General features: G+C 50.4%; 1 protein-coding gene across 2 annotated transcripts in view; it reads right to left on the bottom strand.

Moving 5' to 3' along the window:
* The window catches only part of ADCY9 (adenylate cyclase 9), a 106,233-nt gene extending 93,105 nt beyond the window's left edge, over nucleotides 1-13,128 (bottom strand). Inside the window, exon 1 of one of the 2 annotated variants that reach the window (XM_060172470.1) lies at nucleotides 10,840-13,128. In XM_060172470.1, coding sequence (XP_060028453.1) covers nucleotides 10,840-12,532 — 1,693 coding nt within the window. In that variant the 5' untranslated portion in view covers nucleotides 12,533-13,128. The remainder of the gene's footprint in view (nucleotides 1-10,839) is intronic. The other variant, XM_007521986.3, reaches the window with a different exon arrangement.
* Nucleotides 13,129-15,751: the final 2,623 nt, after the last annotated feature.

Raw genomic sequence — 15,751 nt, 5'->3', positions numbered from 1 at the left:
AACTATTAAGGGCCACTTCATCAGGCACCTCCAAGCCCTGGGGACCAGAAGCAGACCAAAAACAATACTGCCTGAACTCCCTGGGGTTCTCCATGGGAAAGCTGCCAGACCTGGCAGCTACAGTTTCAACAGGGTGAGCTATCAGCGTCTGTCTTTTGGACACTTGCCCTTTTTAATTTGAGAAATGGACAGTCTCAGTCCCTGGTGAGTTCTGAGTTTCAGTACCAAATCATACAAAGATGTGCAGCAAATAGAGCATCCAGGGAAAGCAACAGCCTTTAGTGCAGCACACAGTGCCACTCACTCCGCACAGGAGTCGGTGATTACTCACTGAGCCGGGAAAGCCACAGTGAGTCTCGAGGCCTCGTCTCACCTGATTTCCCCCAGTCACCCCTGACAGGGGACTGTCATTCTTACAGTTTAGGGAGCCCCAGTACACCTTGTCCCAAAAGTCCACCATTCAGCAACTGGAGAACTAAGGGCTGAATCCAAGTGTCTCAGACTCCAACACCCACACACCCAACCACTAAACTACACTGCCAACAGGTGAGTGTTACAAATGTAATGAATTAGACAAAACTGAGAATCAGGGAGTTGGCTCACCAGGCAGGGTGTGTTTTTTGCCACGGTGAAACCCTGAATTCAAGTTCTGGTACTGCAAATGCCAAAGTGATGCTCTGGCTCTCCCTCTCCCATTAATAAACAAATCTCTTGAAAAGCAACAGAGGGTGAACTGCTGGGCCATTACAAATGGGGACAGGCACCACCTACTACTGCACACTTGCACAGGGAAAAAAGCAGCAGGTACATTCAAGAATGTGCTTGATGAGGGCTGTGAAACAGCTCAGTCAGTAGCACACTCTGCACCACGTGCAAGGCACTCCGTGCAAAAGGAACGTTTCACAAGCAGTGTCCTGATGTCTTTTCTTCTCTCTCTCTCTCTCTCTCTGTCATTCATCTTCTATTGGGGGGGGGGAGTTTGTTAGGAGCAGTGAAACCATGCAGGAGTGAAGTCCCAGCAAAGCCCTTGATAGCAAAAAAGAAAGAAAGAAAAAAGAAAGAGAAATGTCCCTGATGAAGAAGTAAAAATGAACAGTCCCAGCCTTGACTACAGGGCTTTTTCATATTCTCATGAGGAGACAGAAAATGTGCCTGCAGCTGTAGAGTACTCCCACGGCACACTGAGGTTGCCAAGAGGTCAGGGGAGATAGTCCAGCTGGTAGAGTGCAGGACTTGCAAATCCCTGAGTCCCTGAGTTTCATATTCAGCCCTGCATGAATCAGAGAGGTCCCCTGGCTTCCCACTTTCTTCTTCTCTCATGTGAAGCTCTCTATGTATCTCACACGAGTAAATAAAATAAATACCCCCTGGAAAGAGATGAAGGAAATGTACCCATGCAACTGTTTGGGTTATAAGCTGAACTGGCTACTTTTTTGGGTGAAACTTCATTTATACTTTAAAAAATAATTGAACTTTATATAGATATAATTTATTTATTTGGGGTAGACACAAAGAAATTGAGAGCAAAAAGGGAGATAAGAGAGGAAGACACATCTGTACCACTGCTTCACCACTCCTGAAGCTCCCCCGGTCACAGGTGGAGACTGGGGGCTTGAACCTAGGTCCTTGAGCACTGTACCATACGCACTTAACTAGGTTCGCCACCACCCAGTACCCATTTATACTTGATCTATTATAAACTCTGGTCTTTCAGATTTGAGTGTTTGCCAGACTCTTCCTGAAAAATGTGTAAAATGAATCTATCACATATCAAGGAAAACAATGACAGTGCCTGTTGCCAGTAACAAAATTCACTTTCAAGTGGAAATTAGAATTTTGAAAAATTTCTATGTGCCACTGTGAAGCTGACAGTACTTAGAGATGTTGCTTATGTCAACATTTGGAAGCTCTGTATAACTCATGAAACCAATTGTTTTACAAATGATACATGTACGCTATTAGCAAAAGTCACAGTTGGGAAAAGATTCATTTAAAAATCAGAGGTAGGGGGCTGGGCGGTAGTGCACTGGGTTAAGCACACGTGGCACAAAGTTTAAGGATCCTGGTTCGAGCCCCCAATTCCCCAGCTGCAGGGGGTTTGCTTTGCAAGCAGTGAAGCAGGTCTGCAGGTGTCTGTCTTTCTCTCCTCTCTCTGTCTTCCCTTCCTCTCTCAATTTCTCTCTGTCCTATCCAACCACAACAACAGTAATAACAAGGGCAACAAAATGGAGAAAGTGGTCTCCAGGAGCAGTGGGGATTTGTAATGCAGGCACCAAGCCCCAGTGATAACCCTGAGGCAAATAAATAAATAAATAATTAATTAATTAATAAGTAAAAATAAAAATTAAAGGTGTACCTCAGTGGTAGAACACAATCTTGTATGTATGAGGCCTTGGCACCAAAATAAAATAAAAGTACGACAGAATTTATTATAACAGTATGCAAAATGTTGACTAAAAGGACTTCAGAGTCCATACTGCTACTACTAACCTTAGAGAAGATTTCAATTGTTGGGTACAGACAGGAGCATTACCAAAGAAAAAAATCTCACAATTACCTGAAAAAAAGGCACCGCAAATGCCCCTTTGTTTTCTGAGCACATACCTCTGTAAAAGCAGCTTTTCTACACACTCCTCAGCACACTGCAGCAGAATGGATGCCTAAGAAGTTAAGAAACCCCAGCTGATACACTTAAAGGCTAAAATGGTAACTTATGTGTGCTCTGCCACAACTTTATTTTTAAATCCAGCAGTTTCTGATTAATCTAAACATTAAAGAGGTTCACAAAAATGCAAAGCGGTGCTACTCTTCTGCATAATACCACCACTTCCGTTGAACTCCTTTTCTTTTTAGGTAGAGGGTGAGAGGCAGAGAGAGGAGGTGAGACAGCACAGCACTGCTCTACTGCTTATTCTATCCTCCTTCGCACGAGGCTCCTATGATGTCTGGAGGTTTGAATCTGGGTCTCTGCAAATAGTACATGTGCACTCCACCAGGTGAGCTATCTCCAAGCCCCTTAAATACATGTCTTATAAAACTGTATTATTTATATTAACATACAATAGGTACACTGGGCTTGTTGTTATTTAGAATGAAGGGGAAAGCTAACTTAAACATCTCAGTTCCCTTCAATTTCCAACCTGGTAATTATCAAATAGTTACCATCTGATTATTATAACTATCAGATAATGTACATACACATCAGCTCTTCTGCTTCCCCCCAATAGCTTTTTGTTTTCCTTTCACCTCCAGGATTACTGCTGGGAATCGGTGCCACTACTGTGAAGCCACCACTCCTACAGCCTTTTCTTTCTTTTTCTTTTTCCATTTTATTTGCTAGGACAGAGAGAAATTGACAGGGGGGTGGAGAAAGAGGGAGAGAGAGACACCTGCAGACCTGCTTCACCACTCTTGAAGCATCCCCACTGCAGGTGAAAAGCGGGGGCTCGAACCCAGGTCCTCTCTCAGATCCTTTTTTTTTTTTTTTTATTGTTTTTTGAGAAATTGACTTATTTGGGGCCGGGTGGTGGCGCACCTGATTAAGCGCACCTGTTACTGTTACAATGCGCAAGGACCCAGGTTCAAGGCCCCGGTCCCCAACTGCAGAGGGAAAGCTTCACAAGTGGTGAAGCAGGGCTGCAGGTGTCTCTCTCTCTCTCTCTCGCTCTATCTTCCCCTTCCCTCTCGATTTCTGACTGTCTCTATCAAATAAATAAAGATAATTAAAACATTTAAAAAATCATTTAATAAAAAAAAAGAAATTGACTTATTTATATGAGAGAGAAAGAGAGAGAGGGAGAGAGAGAGAGCCCGACCAGAGCATGGTTGCAGAGCCTGCAGTGCCAGGAATGGAATCCAGAGCTCCATGCATGCAAGTTCTGTGCTCTGCCCACTGAGCCACCTCCCCATTTACAAGCGACTATTTCTTTTTTTTTTTTTTGTGAATTATTTTTAATATTTATTTATTCATTCCCTTTTGTTGCCCTTGTTTTATTGTTTTTTTTTTAATTTTTTTATTTAAGAAAGGATTAATTAACAAAACCATAGGGTAGAAGGGGTACAACTCCACACAATTCCCACCGCCCAATCTCCATATCCCACCCCCTCCCCCGATAGCTTTCCCATTCTCTATCCCTCTGGGAGCATGGACCCAGGGTCATTGTGGGTTGCAGAAGGTAGAAGGTCTGGCTTCTGTAATTGCTTCCCCGCTGAACATGGGCGTTGACTGGTCGGTCCATACTCCCAGTCTGCCTCTCTCTTTCCCTAGTAGGGTGGGTCTCTGGGGAAGCTGAGCTCCAGGACATATTGGCGGGATCTTCAATCCAGGGAAGTCTGGCCGGCATCCTGATGACACCTGGAACCTGGATCCTTGTACTTAGTACTGTGTGCAATTAATTGGGTGTGCCACCACTCAACCTTCTCCCCCAATAGTTTTTAGGACCATACAGGCCTGAGGCCAAAATGCCTGAGAACACATTTGTGGGAAGGCTCAGTCTCTGGACACAGCTTTTCCCGACGACCTTGGCCCCACAGCTGCAGCCCTGCTGAGATCTACTTCTGTCCCCCACTCCTGCCCTCTAGATATACAAGAGCAGGCAAGTTTTACAAAGTACTATTTTCTTGGCCAAAGCTGGCAATGTAGTGGCAAGTTGGCTTGGCTGGTAAAGTCTGCTAATAGCACAGGCAAAACGGACGAGTGTCCTGACCTTCACCAGGCAGGCAGGGAAAGTTTCCCTTGGCTCGCCCGCCCGGCCTCAGGTGCCCTGTCCCTTCTCTTCTGCGAGAACATCTGAGCCTGGCTGGTCCCAATAGCACACAGTTCTGGACCTCACACTGCAGCTCCCTTCCTGTTTCAAAAACTCTCACCCCTCTATAAAATTCCCTCGAAGGATGCAAGTTCCTGTTGGGGAAAGGGCACCAACAAGGCTAAAAGCCGAGGACGTGGAGCACTAGTCTGGCTCCTGGGCTCAGCAGTATCACAGCAGCCCCAAGAAAGTGGGCCTGCAGAATCCTACTGACTAATGACTCCATTCACACAGTATCAAAATCCCAATACTGACACCGCTAGCCAACAGGGGGAAATGTAGGCACGTGCACACGCGCACCATTAACAAATACAGGATACAAAATTCAGTGAACTTTTTTCAATATTATTATTCCATAGCAATATACATGAAGGAATCAGCCAGTGAATTACTCATTGCACATATTCTTGTGTGTTTTTTATTTTATTTTACTTATTTATTATTGGATAGAGACAGAGAAATTGAGAGGGGAGGGGGAGGTAGAGAGGGAGAGAAACAAGAGAAACACCTGCAGCCCTGCTTCACCACTTGTGAAGCTTTCCCCCTACAGGTGGGGACTGGGGGCTTTGAACCTGGGTCCTTGTGCACTGTGATGTGTGTGCTTAACCAGGTGTTCCACCACCTGGCCCCAGATTCCTGTTTTTAATGGCCACCAGGGTTGCTGCCAGACTCTGTACCTGCACCATGAATCCACAACTCCTGGTGGTCATTTCTTTCTTTTTTGGATAGAGAGACTGAGAGAAATTGAGAGAGAGAAGGAGGGAGACTGAGAGGGAGAGAGCAGAGAAACATCTGTAGCACTGCTTCACTGCCTGTGAAGCATCCCCTTGCAGATGGAGACAGAGGATGGGGGGGGAGGCTTGAACCTGGGTCCGTGCTCACTATAATGTGTGCACTCCCCTGGGTGTACCACCACCCAAGCCCTTGATACCAGTTATTATTTGAAGCAGGTTGGGCAGCAGGAGGGAACCTGACACTTGTTCACTTTTATTTGCTCCTGTAAGTGCTTTCCCTGGCATGAGGGCTAACCCAGCCAGTAGGGCCCGCACCTCGCCATGCAAGCAGCCCAGGTATGCATTCCAGTAGGGCCACAACACTGAGGGAAGCTCTTATGATGTGCTGTCTCTCTCTCCATCTGAATTAAAAAGTATGGAAAAAGACTGGTCCTGGAGCCATGAAATCGTATATGTGCAAGCTCCCAAAGCCACTCCCTCAATTATTATTTTGTACCAAGACTTCACACATGTGCAAAGTCCACCACTCCTCAAAGAATCTATTCTTAGAGACAGGAGAGAGGGGAGACACCATGGCATCGCGCACCTCTGGTGCTGCACACAGTGCTCCCTGAGTGCCTGAGCGGGCACACTGACTGCTCTGGGGCCTGGCCAGGGTCCTCAGCTGGCAAGGAACCGGGAGCCCCGACGTCCACCTGGGGACAGCTGTCCCAAGGTGCAGTGTCTCGGCACCGTCAGTGTAGCGCCTCTCAGCGGGTGGCCCTGGCTGCTCAGCTGGCTGCTGACCAGCCGGCTGTCCTAGTGCACATCAAAGGACCATTCCCTAGGTGCTCCGTGAGTCTGGTGCGGGGGGAGCTCCTGCTTCATTTCTGCGTGGACACTGTGACAGGCACCAGATATTCACAGACGTGCTCGCTATGGGGACTGGGGTGGCCAAGCACCTTCGTTCTACATCCCAAGCGTTAAGAGAGGAAGTGCATGTTCATATTATTTGCTAACAGTTTCACTTTGTCCTTTTTTTTTTTCCATCTCTCTCTTTTTCTCTTTTTTGCTTTGCCTATTTTTTTTTCTTCTTTTCCTCCTCCAGGGTTATTGCTGGGCTCGGTGCCTGCACCATGAATCCACCGCTCCTGGAGGCCATTTTTCCCCCCTTTTGTTGCCCTTGTTGTAGCTTCATTGTGGTCATTATTATTGCCCTTGTTGACGCAATTCGTTGTTGGATAGGACAGAGAGAAATGGAGAGAGGAGGGGAAGACAGAGAAGGGGAGAGAAAGATAGACACCTGCAGACCTGCTTCACCGCCTGTGAAGCGACTCCCCTGCAGGTGGGGAGCCGGGGGCTCGAACTGGGATCCCTACACCGGTCCCTGCGCTTTGCGCCACATGCGCCTAACCCACTGCGCCACCGCCCGACCCCCTGCTTTGCCTATTTTTATGAGACACACACCAAGTGCTGAGAGAGCTCCCCTGGTAGAGTGCACACTTCATCATGCACAAGGACCCGGGTTCAAGTCCCTGGCTGCCACATGGGAACATCATGCAAAAGGGTAGCTTCACAAGTGGTAGAGCTGAGTTGTAGTGTCTCTCCTCTGTTTCTCTCTCCCTCCATTTAAAAAAAAAAATCAATGCCTGGGAAGTGGCACAGTGGATAGTGCACTGAACATGGAAGTGTAAGGTCCCAAGTGCATCCTGAGTATTATATATGCCAGAGTGTCATTATGGTTCTCTCTCCCTCTCTCCCCCCCTCATAAATAAATAAGTAAACAAATCTAAAACAAACAAACAAGAAAAAAATCTTCTGGGAATGATGGGATTGTGCAGACACAAAGCCTCAATGAAATTCTAGTAGGGAAAAAAAAAGACGGGGCCAGGCAGTGGCGCAGCGGGTTAAGCACACATGGTGCAAAGTGCAAGGACTGGCTTAAGGATGCCAGTTCGAGCCCCAGACTCCCCATCTGCAGGGGGGTCACTTCACAAGTGGTAAAGCAGGTCTGCAAGTGTCTATATTTTTCTTCCCCTGACTTCCCATCCTCTTTTGATTTCTCTCTGTCCTATCCAACAACAATAACAATAACAACAACAATGATAAACAACAAGGGCAACAAAAGGGAAAAAAGTAGCCTCCAGGAGCAGTGGACTCGTAGTACAGACACCCAGTTCCAGCGATAACTCAGGAGGCAAAAAAAAAAAAAAAAAAGACAGAAAGATCAGAGCATGCTCAGCTCTGGCATATTCAGTGCTGGGGATCAAACCTGGACCTCAGGTGCTCTTAACACTGAGCTAACTCCCAAGGCATCTTTTTTTCTATTTCAAAAATATTTATTTGGTTCTTTTATATATATATATATATATATATATATTTGGTTCTCATGTTTATTATTATGTTCTTAATAGCTTTCTTCTGGACTGTTTTTCTCTTTTATTATTATAGGAACTACGTGGTACAGTGCAAGTACAACCACTTTCTGGACACTGATATTGATGTGTAAAATCTTTTTTAAAGAAACTTATGGGGGTCAGGTGGTAGCACAGCGGGTTAAGCACACATGGTGTGAAGTGCAAGGACTGGTGCAAGGATCCCAGTTTGAGCCCCTGGCTCCCCACCTGCAGGGGGGTTGCCTCGAAGGCAGTGAAGCAGGTCTGCAGGTGTCTATCTTTATCTCCCCGTCTTCCCCTCCTCTCTCGATTTCTCTCTGTCCTATGCAACAACAACAGCAAAATTAATAATAATAACTACACAACAATAAACAATAAGGACAACAAAGGGGGGAAGCCTCCAGGAGCAGTGGGTTCGTAGTGCAGGCACTGAGGACCAGCAATAACCCTGGAGGCAAAAAAAAATTTATTGATGATTTATTATTCCTCAGTTGACTATGTTCTTCTATTCATGAAAAGATTGTATTTTCTTTTTTCCTGCACTGTGGCTCCTGCGAGTATAGTAATTTTTTTCTACTTTCTGTCTTCCTGGCCCTCTCTCTGTAGTAGGGAAACCCCACAATGCTAGACAATCCTTCTCACCATTTTAGCTTGTGATTCAAGGCAGAATCACAAAGCACTGATCAGCTCTGGCTTTTTGGTGGTACAGGAAATTGAACCTGTGACTTCAGAGCCTCAGGCACAAGAGTCTCTTTGCATAACCATTATGCTATCTACCCCACCCCCACCCCGCCTGAAAAGTTCTTTGTGGATAGATGATATACACAAATTTAAGGGGGGAAAAAATCTAATGTTTCACTATGGAGGTTTAAAAAATTAAAAAATCTATTCTACCACATTTCTAGTCCGTGTCTTTGAGACCCTATACCTATACCATAAATGAACAATAATGGGCATTATCAAAGATTTAGCACCTGCCCAGCAGACTTAATGATTACACTTGTTTTTATTTTTGAAATTTAAGTAACATAATGTTCAAAGTACAACTTACAAAACTCATCCTTGTCCTTTGGTCTGATTTAATTTAACGTGGCACAACTTCTTTCTCTGAAATCTGCCCCCAAGCCCAGAGCACAAAGCACACACACTCAGGGTCTAAAGACAACAAAATGTCAGGCAGGGACAACATCCACAGCCCACTGCCCTGGCAGCTTAAGACCTGGAGCAGCGGCCCCTCTCGCCTGACGGGAGAGACATTTGTCCTGGCAGACTCTCCGGGGAACTAAAAGTGACATTTCCAACCTCATCAACTCCCACTGAAATCCCTCTGTGCAGAGGTGAAAACTGTTTTCACATCCATAGAGTCTTCAGCTCCTAGAAAAATTAATATAATTAAGGAAAAAAATCAGGAGAAAGATAAAGCACCCTTGCCAGAGAACAGATAGCATGGGACACTTGGGTCACAAGTCAGAGACAGAAAATACCAACTGAGCACTAGGGGTTAAGTCAAGGTTGGCAACCTCCTCAAGCACTTTCTGTCTCTGATTTACATTATTACTTCTCCCACCTCTGATTTAAACCGCTACTTCTCCTCCTGAGGATTTCTTCTCCTGGGGCTTTTTGCTGTGTAGTTATGCAACATGTGGGTACCGCAAAGAACAATACAGCTTGACCAATTTAGGCTTTTAAAAATCAATGTTATTTTCTCTACTTACCTCCAAAATAGACGTCTCCCTCAATTGGGGAGATTTTAGAAACACGAGGACTGTTTAAAAAGGGGAGGAATACTTATTTAGAATTCTTATTTTTGGTACCACTTATTTATACACCACTTCCCAGACCTCAGAGATTTTTGTGCTATAAGAAAGCAAGAAAAATAAAAGCAGCAGCAGCCCAGTGAAAACACAAGAACCTGCAGTAAGGAGCTTGAGTAGGGAGAAGGGGTCAGGGCTGGGGCTAGGGGTGTAAACACTGCACTGGCTGCAATCCTCACATTCAAACCAGGTTCTGATGTGCTGTGGCCTATACAGTAAGACAAATAATACATCGAGAAATAAATCAAAGTTGCCAGCTGAAAGTGCAGGCATTCTTAAAAGAGTTGCAGGTAAAAAGCAGTGTGCATAGCTCCATCTCTCAAGAGTCCTCTGCAGGGCTGAGTCAACTTCCTCATCCCTGTGTGACCGTAAGTGGAGCCTAGAGAGCAGAAAGGTCTCATTCTTCACATTTGGGAGGAGGGGTGTACAAAAAAGCTTTGAAGGGACACATGGGTGGCTGGGTGGGAAGCAAACACACTCTGCTAAAGACCCTTATCCCTGCCTCTCAGAAGACTTCGCAGCCCACTGGCAGGATGCACATTTTCTTTCTTTTTTCTTTTTTGCCTCTAGGGTTATTGCTGTGGCTCCAGTGCCCGCACTATGAATCCACTGCTCCTGGAGGCTATTTTTGCCCTTTTGTTGCCCTTGCTCATCGCTGTTGTTCTTATTGTTGTTGTTGTTATTGCTGTCATTATTGCTGGATAGGACAGAGAGAAATCAAGAGAGGATGGGAAGGCAGGGGGAGAGAAAGACAGTCAGCTGCAGACCTGCTTTGCTGCCTATGAAGCGACTCCACTGCAGGTGGAGAGCCACAGGCTCAAACCGGGTTCCTTAGTCCTTGTGCTTTGCGCCATGTGCGCTTAACCCTCTGTGTTACCGTCTGGCCCCCAAAGTCCTCCCCAAAGTCCTCCACCCATACACAGATCTCACCCCAGGTAGTGCTGCCAGTGAGACAATCGGAGATGTGATGCCTGATTCACCGCAGAAAGAGCCACGCAGGCCCTGGGGTGCCTCCAGACCCTGATGCTGTAAAGGGGTTGCTCTGTTTCTGGACACAAAGAGACCGGGGGCGGGGGCGGGGGCTGATGACAAAGCAAAGCAGTGCACGTACCTTTCAACTGGTCAGCCACCACGCTCTGGCCGAGGCGTTCAAAGACCTTTCCGTCTTCCATCTCATACCGGTCGTCCAGATATTTTGCAGTGGCCTCGGAAATGTGAACCTTGCCTGCCACTCCCAGTTGCTCCATGAGGTTGGCCAGGTTCACGTCGTTGGACCACACATCAAACTTGAACCTCCTCATGCCCAAGATGCCACAGAGCACGGTCCCCGTGTGGACCCCGACACGCATGTTCACCATCTCTTTCTTCTCCTGGCAGAACTGCTCGATGGCTCTGATCATGCCCAAGCCCATCTCAATGCAGCAGTAGGCATGGTCGGCACGAGGCTCAGGACACCCCGCCACACAGTAGTAGCAGTCTCCCAGAGTGCTGATTTTCTCACACTTGGTCTCCTCGCACAGGCGATCAAAACGGCCAAAGAGATCGTTCAGGAGACCCACCAGGGCATGAGCAGACTTGTTGGCGCTCATCTTGGTGAAGCCCACGATATCCGCAAAGAGGATACTGACTTCTTCAATCTGCTGCATCTTGAACGGGCGGAAAGCAATGGGGGCTTTCTGGATGGACAGTTTCTTCTTCCTGTTCTTGGGGCTGGAGGTGACATGCCTTTTCACAGAGTTCTCACTCTCCTCATCCCCCTGCCTCATCAAGTCGTCTGCGATGATTCTCGGCATCACCGAGTGGATCATCCTCTCTTTGAGGGCCTTCTCCACCTCCAGGTCCTTTCCGTGCATGATGGACTGGCCCACCTTGAGGAAGGTGCTCCTGGACCTCACCTGGGACATGACGAACAGGTGGGTGCCGATGGCGTGCACGCACACATGCAGCAGCGCCCGGCTCAGCAGCTCCCAGTGCGGGGCCGCTCCGCCCGCCCAGGGGAAACACTCCTGGCTCTGGAAATGATAGCCCAAGGTCTCGAAGAGGACGGAGTAAGTCACCCCCAAAAACACACTCAGGTACAGAGGTAAGTGCATGACAGTGTAGAGCAGGAAGAGCACTTCGATGCACATGGAGAAGCTCCCCACCTGAGACAGGCAGGTGTCTGCGGGCCTGGCTGCCCGTGTGAGGTTGGAGCTGGCTGCCCGCCTCCAGCCCGGGGTCGGCACCTGGATCTGGGCAGCCAGGGTCAGGGCGGCCACCAGGAGCGTGAGGACCAGCGAGGTCCACACGTAGTGCCGGGCGTACAGCTTGGTGAAGGTGAACAGAAAGAAGCCCACGCACACCACGAGGAAGCACAGCGCGGGGGCCACCATGACCACCAGCTTGGGCCGCATGTGCACCGCAAAGTAGATGCTCCAGAGCAGGCAGGCGAAGCCGATGTAGAAGAGCGCGCACTGGAAGCGGCGCCGGGTCTGCGGGAAGCAACGCTCCAGGCAGGCCTCCTCCAGGTTCACCGAGTCGAACTTGAGGTCCCACCAGCGGCTGGAGGCCCTCTCGAACAGCTGCGGCAGCTTCCTCTGGCGGCGCAGCCGGGCCCCGCCGCCCACCCTGCGCGGCAGCCCCCCGGAGTCGCCCGAGCTGCTGCAGCTCGAGGAGATGCTGTACTTGCAGTGCTTGGGGTGGCTGCCGGAGGACAGCTGCTTGGGGTTGATCTTGACCCGCACGCTGTTGCTGTCGCCGCTGGAGCCACAGCTCACCTCGGTGCCGTGGTGCGGCAGCAGCTGCTGGTGGGGCGGAGAGGCCATGTTGTCGGTGCGGGCCACCCTCCCGGCGCGGCTGCCCGGGACCAGTAGGCGAGACGAACCGCGCGCGGCGCACGGAGGGGACCCTCGTGGACACGCGCCCCGGGCCCCAGCGGCGACCTCCCGCCTCCCGAGCGCGCCCCGCGGCCCGTGCAGAGGACCGTGCGCGTCCCGCCGGGCCGGCCCGGGGCCCCTCCGGATGGCGCCCGACCGCGGCGCTGGCCCGCGCTGCTTTTGGAGCTGCTGCGCCGCCCGGCCCGCGCCCAGGGAAGTGCCCGCAGCCCCGAGCCGCCCGCCGGTCCCTCGTGCGGCGCCCGAGCCGCGCCTCCGCTGCGTCAGAGCCCGCCCGGCGGCGGGGCCCGGTGGCGGCCGCCAGTGGGCGCTGCCCGCGGCCTGGGACGCCCGTCTAGCGGGGCCTGCTCCTGCGCGCCCGCAGCCGGCCGGAGAGCGGGGCCGAGCGCGGGGCGCGGGGCACGGGCCCCTGGGTCGCCGAGCGCCAGCGCCGCCGCGCACACCCGGCCCCGCGCCCGGCGCCGCCGCTACACCGGCCGCCGCCGCCGCCACCGCGCGCCCTCCCGCCCCTGTCACCGCGCGCGCGCCCACGCCCCAGTCCGCCCGCCGCAGCACGCACGCGCCGCCCCGCTCGCCACCGCCCGGGCGCGCGCACTGTGCGAGTGCACGAGCCTCCTCGCCGGGCCGAGCGCCCGGGGCCGCGGGGCAGGGTAGGCAGGGCGTGCGGGCTCCGCCTCGTCCGGCCCTCGGGGCTGCGCGCACGCGGGACTGTGGGCACCCGCTCCCGGGCGTTGCGGGGCTGCGGGCGCGGCGACGCCGCGGGCATGGGCTGCAGGGCACTGCGGGCACCGGGACACGGAGGGCACCGGGACGCTGGGCACGAGTCCAGGGGCTCTGTGGATACCCACCTCGGGGGCACCGTGGACGCCGAGCACTGCGGGCACCTGTTCGGGGCACCGCACGGCTGCAGGCACCGCGGGCTCCGGGCAATGGGCGCACGGCCAGCTGGGGCGGCGAGGCTGCGGGTTGCGAGCCAGCTCCCACTCAGCCTGGCCTGGAAGGAAGCCTCGGGCCTGCTCGGGAAGGAGCGGTGGGTGCAGCTAGGACGCCAGGCCCTCGCCTCGGGAAACCCTTTTTTCAGTGGAAGTTTGCAGTTTTGAGCTCCCCCAGGGCAGAAGCGCCCCCCGTCCCACCCCGTTGCCCCGCCCGGTCCCGCCTGCCAGGCCTGCTTGGCTCTGGGAGTCTGGGCGCCCCAGAGTGGCCCCGCAAGATTCCTTCACAAGAGCCAGTCCACTGGCTCGTCTGCACCGCCTGGCCCTCCTCCTCGTCCTTCAGCGCTGCCCTTACAGGGTACAGCGCGCCCCTCCCGCCCGGCCCGGGCTCCGATCTCACTGAGTTAGACGAGCATCTAGTGTCCTCCCCCCCCCAGAGGTCACGGACAGCGGCGGACAGAGGATGGAGTGGGTTCACACTGCAGAGGTGACTGGGCCTTGACAAGAAGCGGCAACTGAAAAAAAAAAACGGTCCCTCAGAAAAAGGTGTCAGGTTCCCTTTCTGAGATGCCCCAAAGAGGCAAATCCACAGACAAAGCAGAGTCCTAGCTGCAGGGGCTGGGGGGTGACTGCCAATGTGCATGTTTCCTTTTGGGAAGAAGTGTTTTGGAACTAAGTGGGGCTGATGGCTGCACAGCACTGGGAGGCACTGAGTGATGCTAAATTGTCCACGCTCAATGCTTTATAGGAAGCTTAAAGAATGTTTATCTGGCAGGACTCCAGACTTACCAGTCACATGTCCCAGGTTTGGGTCCTGACACCACATGGAAGTGTCACCACACTAGAGGAACCTCCAGCACTTTGTCTCTTCTCTCTGTGTGTATATATAATAAAAAAAAGGATGAAAAGGTGGGCCAGAGAGAATGCACATATATGAACCCCTAAAGCACATGTGTGTGCATATATATTTTTAAGCTTTAAATGCACCAATATATCACCAAGTCTCACCTCCTCAGAGCCCTACTTTACTAGGGAAAGACAGAAACAGGCTGGGAGTATGCATCCACCTGCCAACACCCATGTCCAGTGGAGAAGCAATTACACAAGCCAGAAATCCCACCTTCTGCACCCCAGAAAGAATTTTGGTCCATACTCCCAGAGGGATAAAGAATAGGGAAGCTCCTCATGGAGGGTCTGGGACACAGAACTCTGGTGGTGAGAATTGTATGGAATTGTACCCCTGTTACCTTACTGTCTTGTTAATCATTATTAAATCACACAAAAAAAATATTTAAAAGGCTTTAAATGGTAAATTTTATGTGCATTTTACTGCAACAAAGGGAAAAAACCAGCATGGGAGATAGCATGCATTTGGAACATGGGACTTGCACGTACAAGGTCCTGAGTTCAGTCCTTCGCGTGTGCCACAGCACTGCTCTATTTCTTTCATAAATAAATCTTTTTTCAAAAGAAGAAGAAAACAGAGGACACAAGGTCATGGCTGTGGTATTTCTGCCTGAAGCACACAACCTCAATCTAATCATGAGACAGATCAGATGAGCCGGTTGAGACACCCTGCCAAGCACTTGACCGGCCCTCTTCAGAAGCTCAGGGATCATGAAAGACGGAGGCCAAGTGGTGGCTGCAGCTTTAGTTCATGGTGGCGTGGCGTGCTGATGCTAATCTGGTTTTGATCATTACGCTGTGTTATGTAAGATGTCAACATTAGGGGAAGCTGGTGTGTAGGGCACAGAGAAAGTCTCTGGTTATTTTTTAAAACTTTGACTCTAAAATCATTTCAAGGTTAAGAAGATAATTTCCCTTATTAGAGCATAGAACATGCATGTCTGAGGCCCAAGAGACCCCAGGTTCAACCCCCACAGAGCTGAACAGTCTCCCTCACCCCGTCTCTCACAAAATAAAGATTTAAAAATTAGGTAAAAAATTAAATTAAACGTCAAATAATTTCAAAATAAAAAAAGCTGTAAACTTTCAGTAAACATCCACCATTTGCCAGTATTTTCACATATTTCTCTCACAGATGTCCTTTTGTTTTCTTTCTTTGTTGTCCCTGGGGCTTCACCTCTCCAGATCAAGGTTTTCAGATAAGAGAGACAGAGAGGAAGACACACCTAAGCACTGAAGTTTCCCAAAGTGCCACAGCACTCCCAGGTGCGGTGCTGGGGCCTGGAATCTGGGTCAAACGCATGGCAAAGCA

Source organism: Erinaceus europaeus, chromosome 15, assembly GCF_950295315.1.
Source record: "Erinaceus europaeus chromosome 15, mEriEur2.1, whole genome shotgun sequence".
Lineage (NCBI taxonomy): Eukaryota > Metazoa > Chordata > Mammalia > Eulipotyphla > Erinaceidae > Erinaceus > Erinaceus europaeus.
Note: the sequence above shows the minus strand (reverse complement) of the source record. Positions and strands in the feature narration are given on the sequence as shown.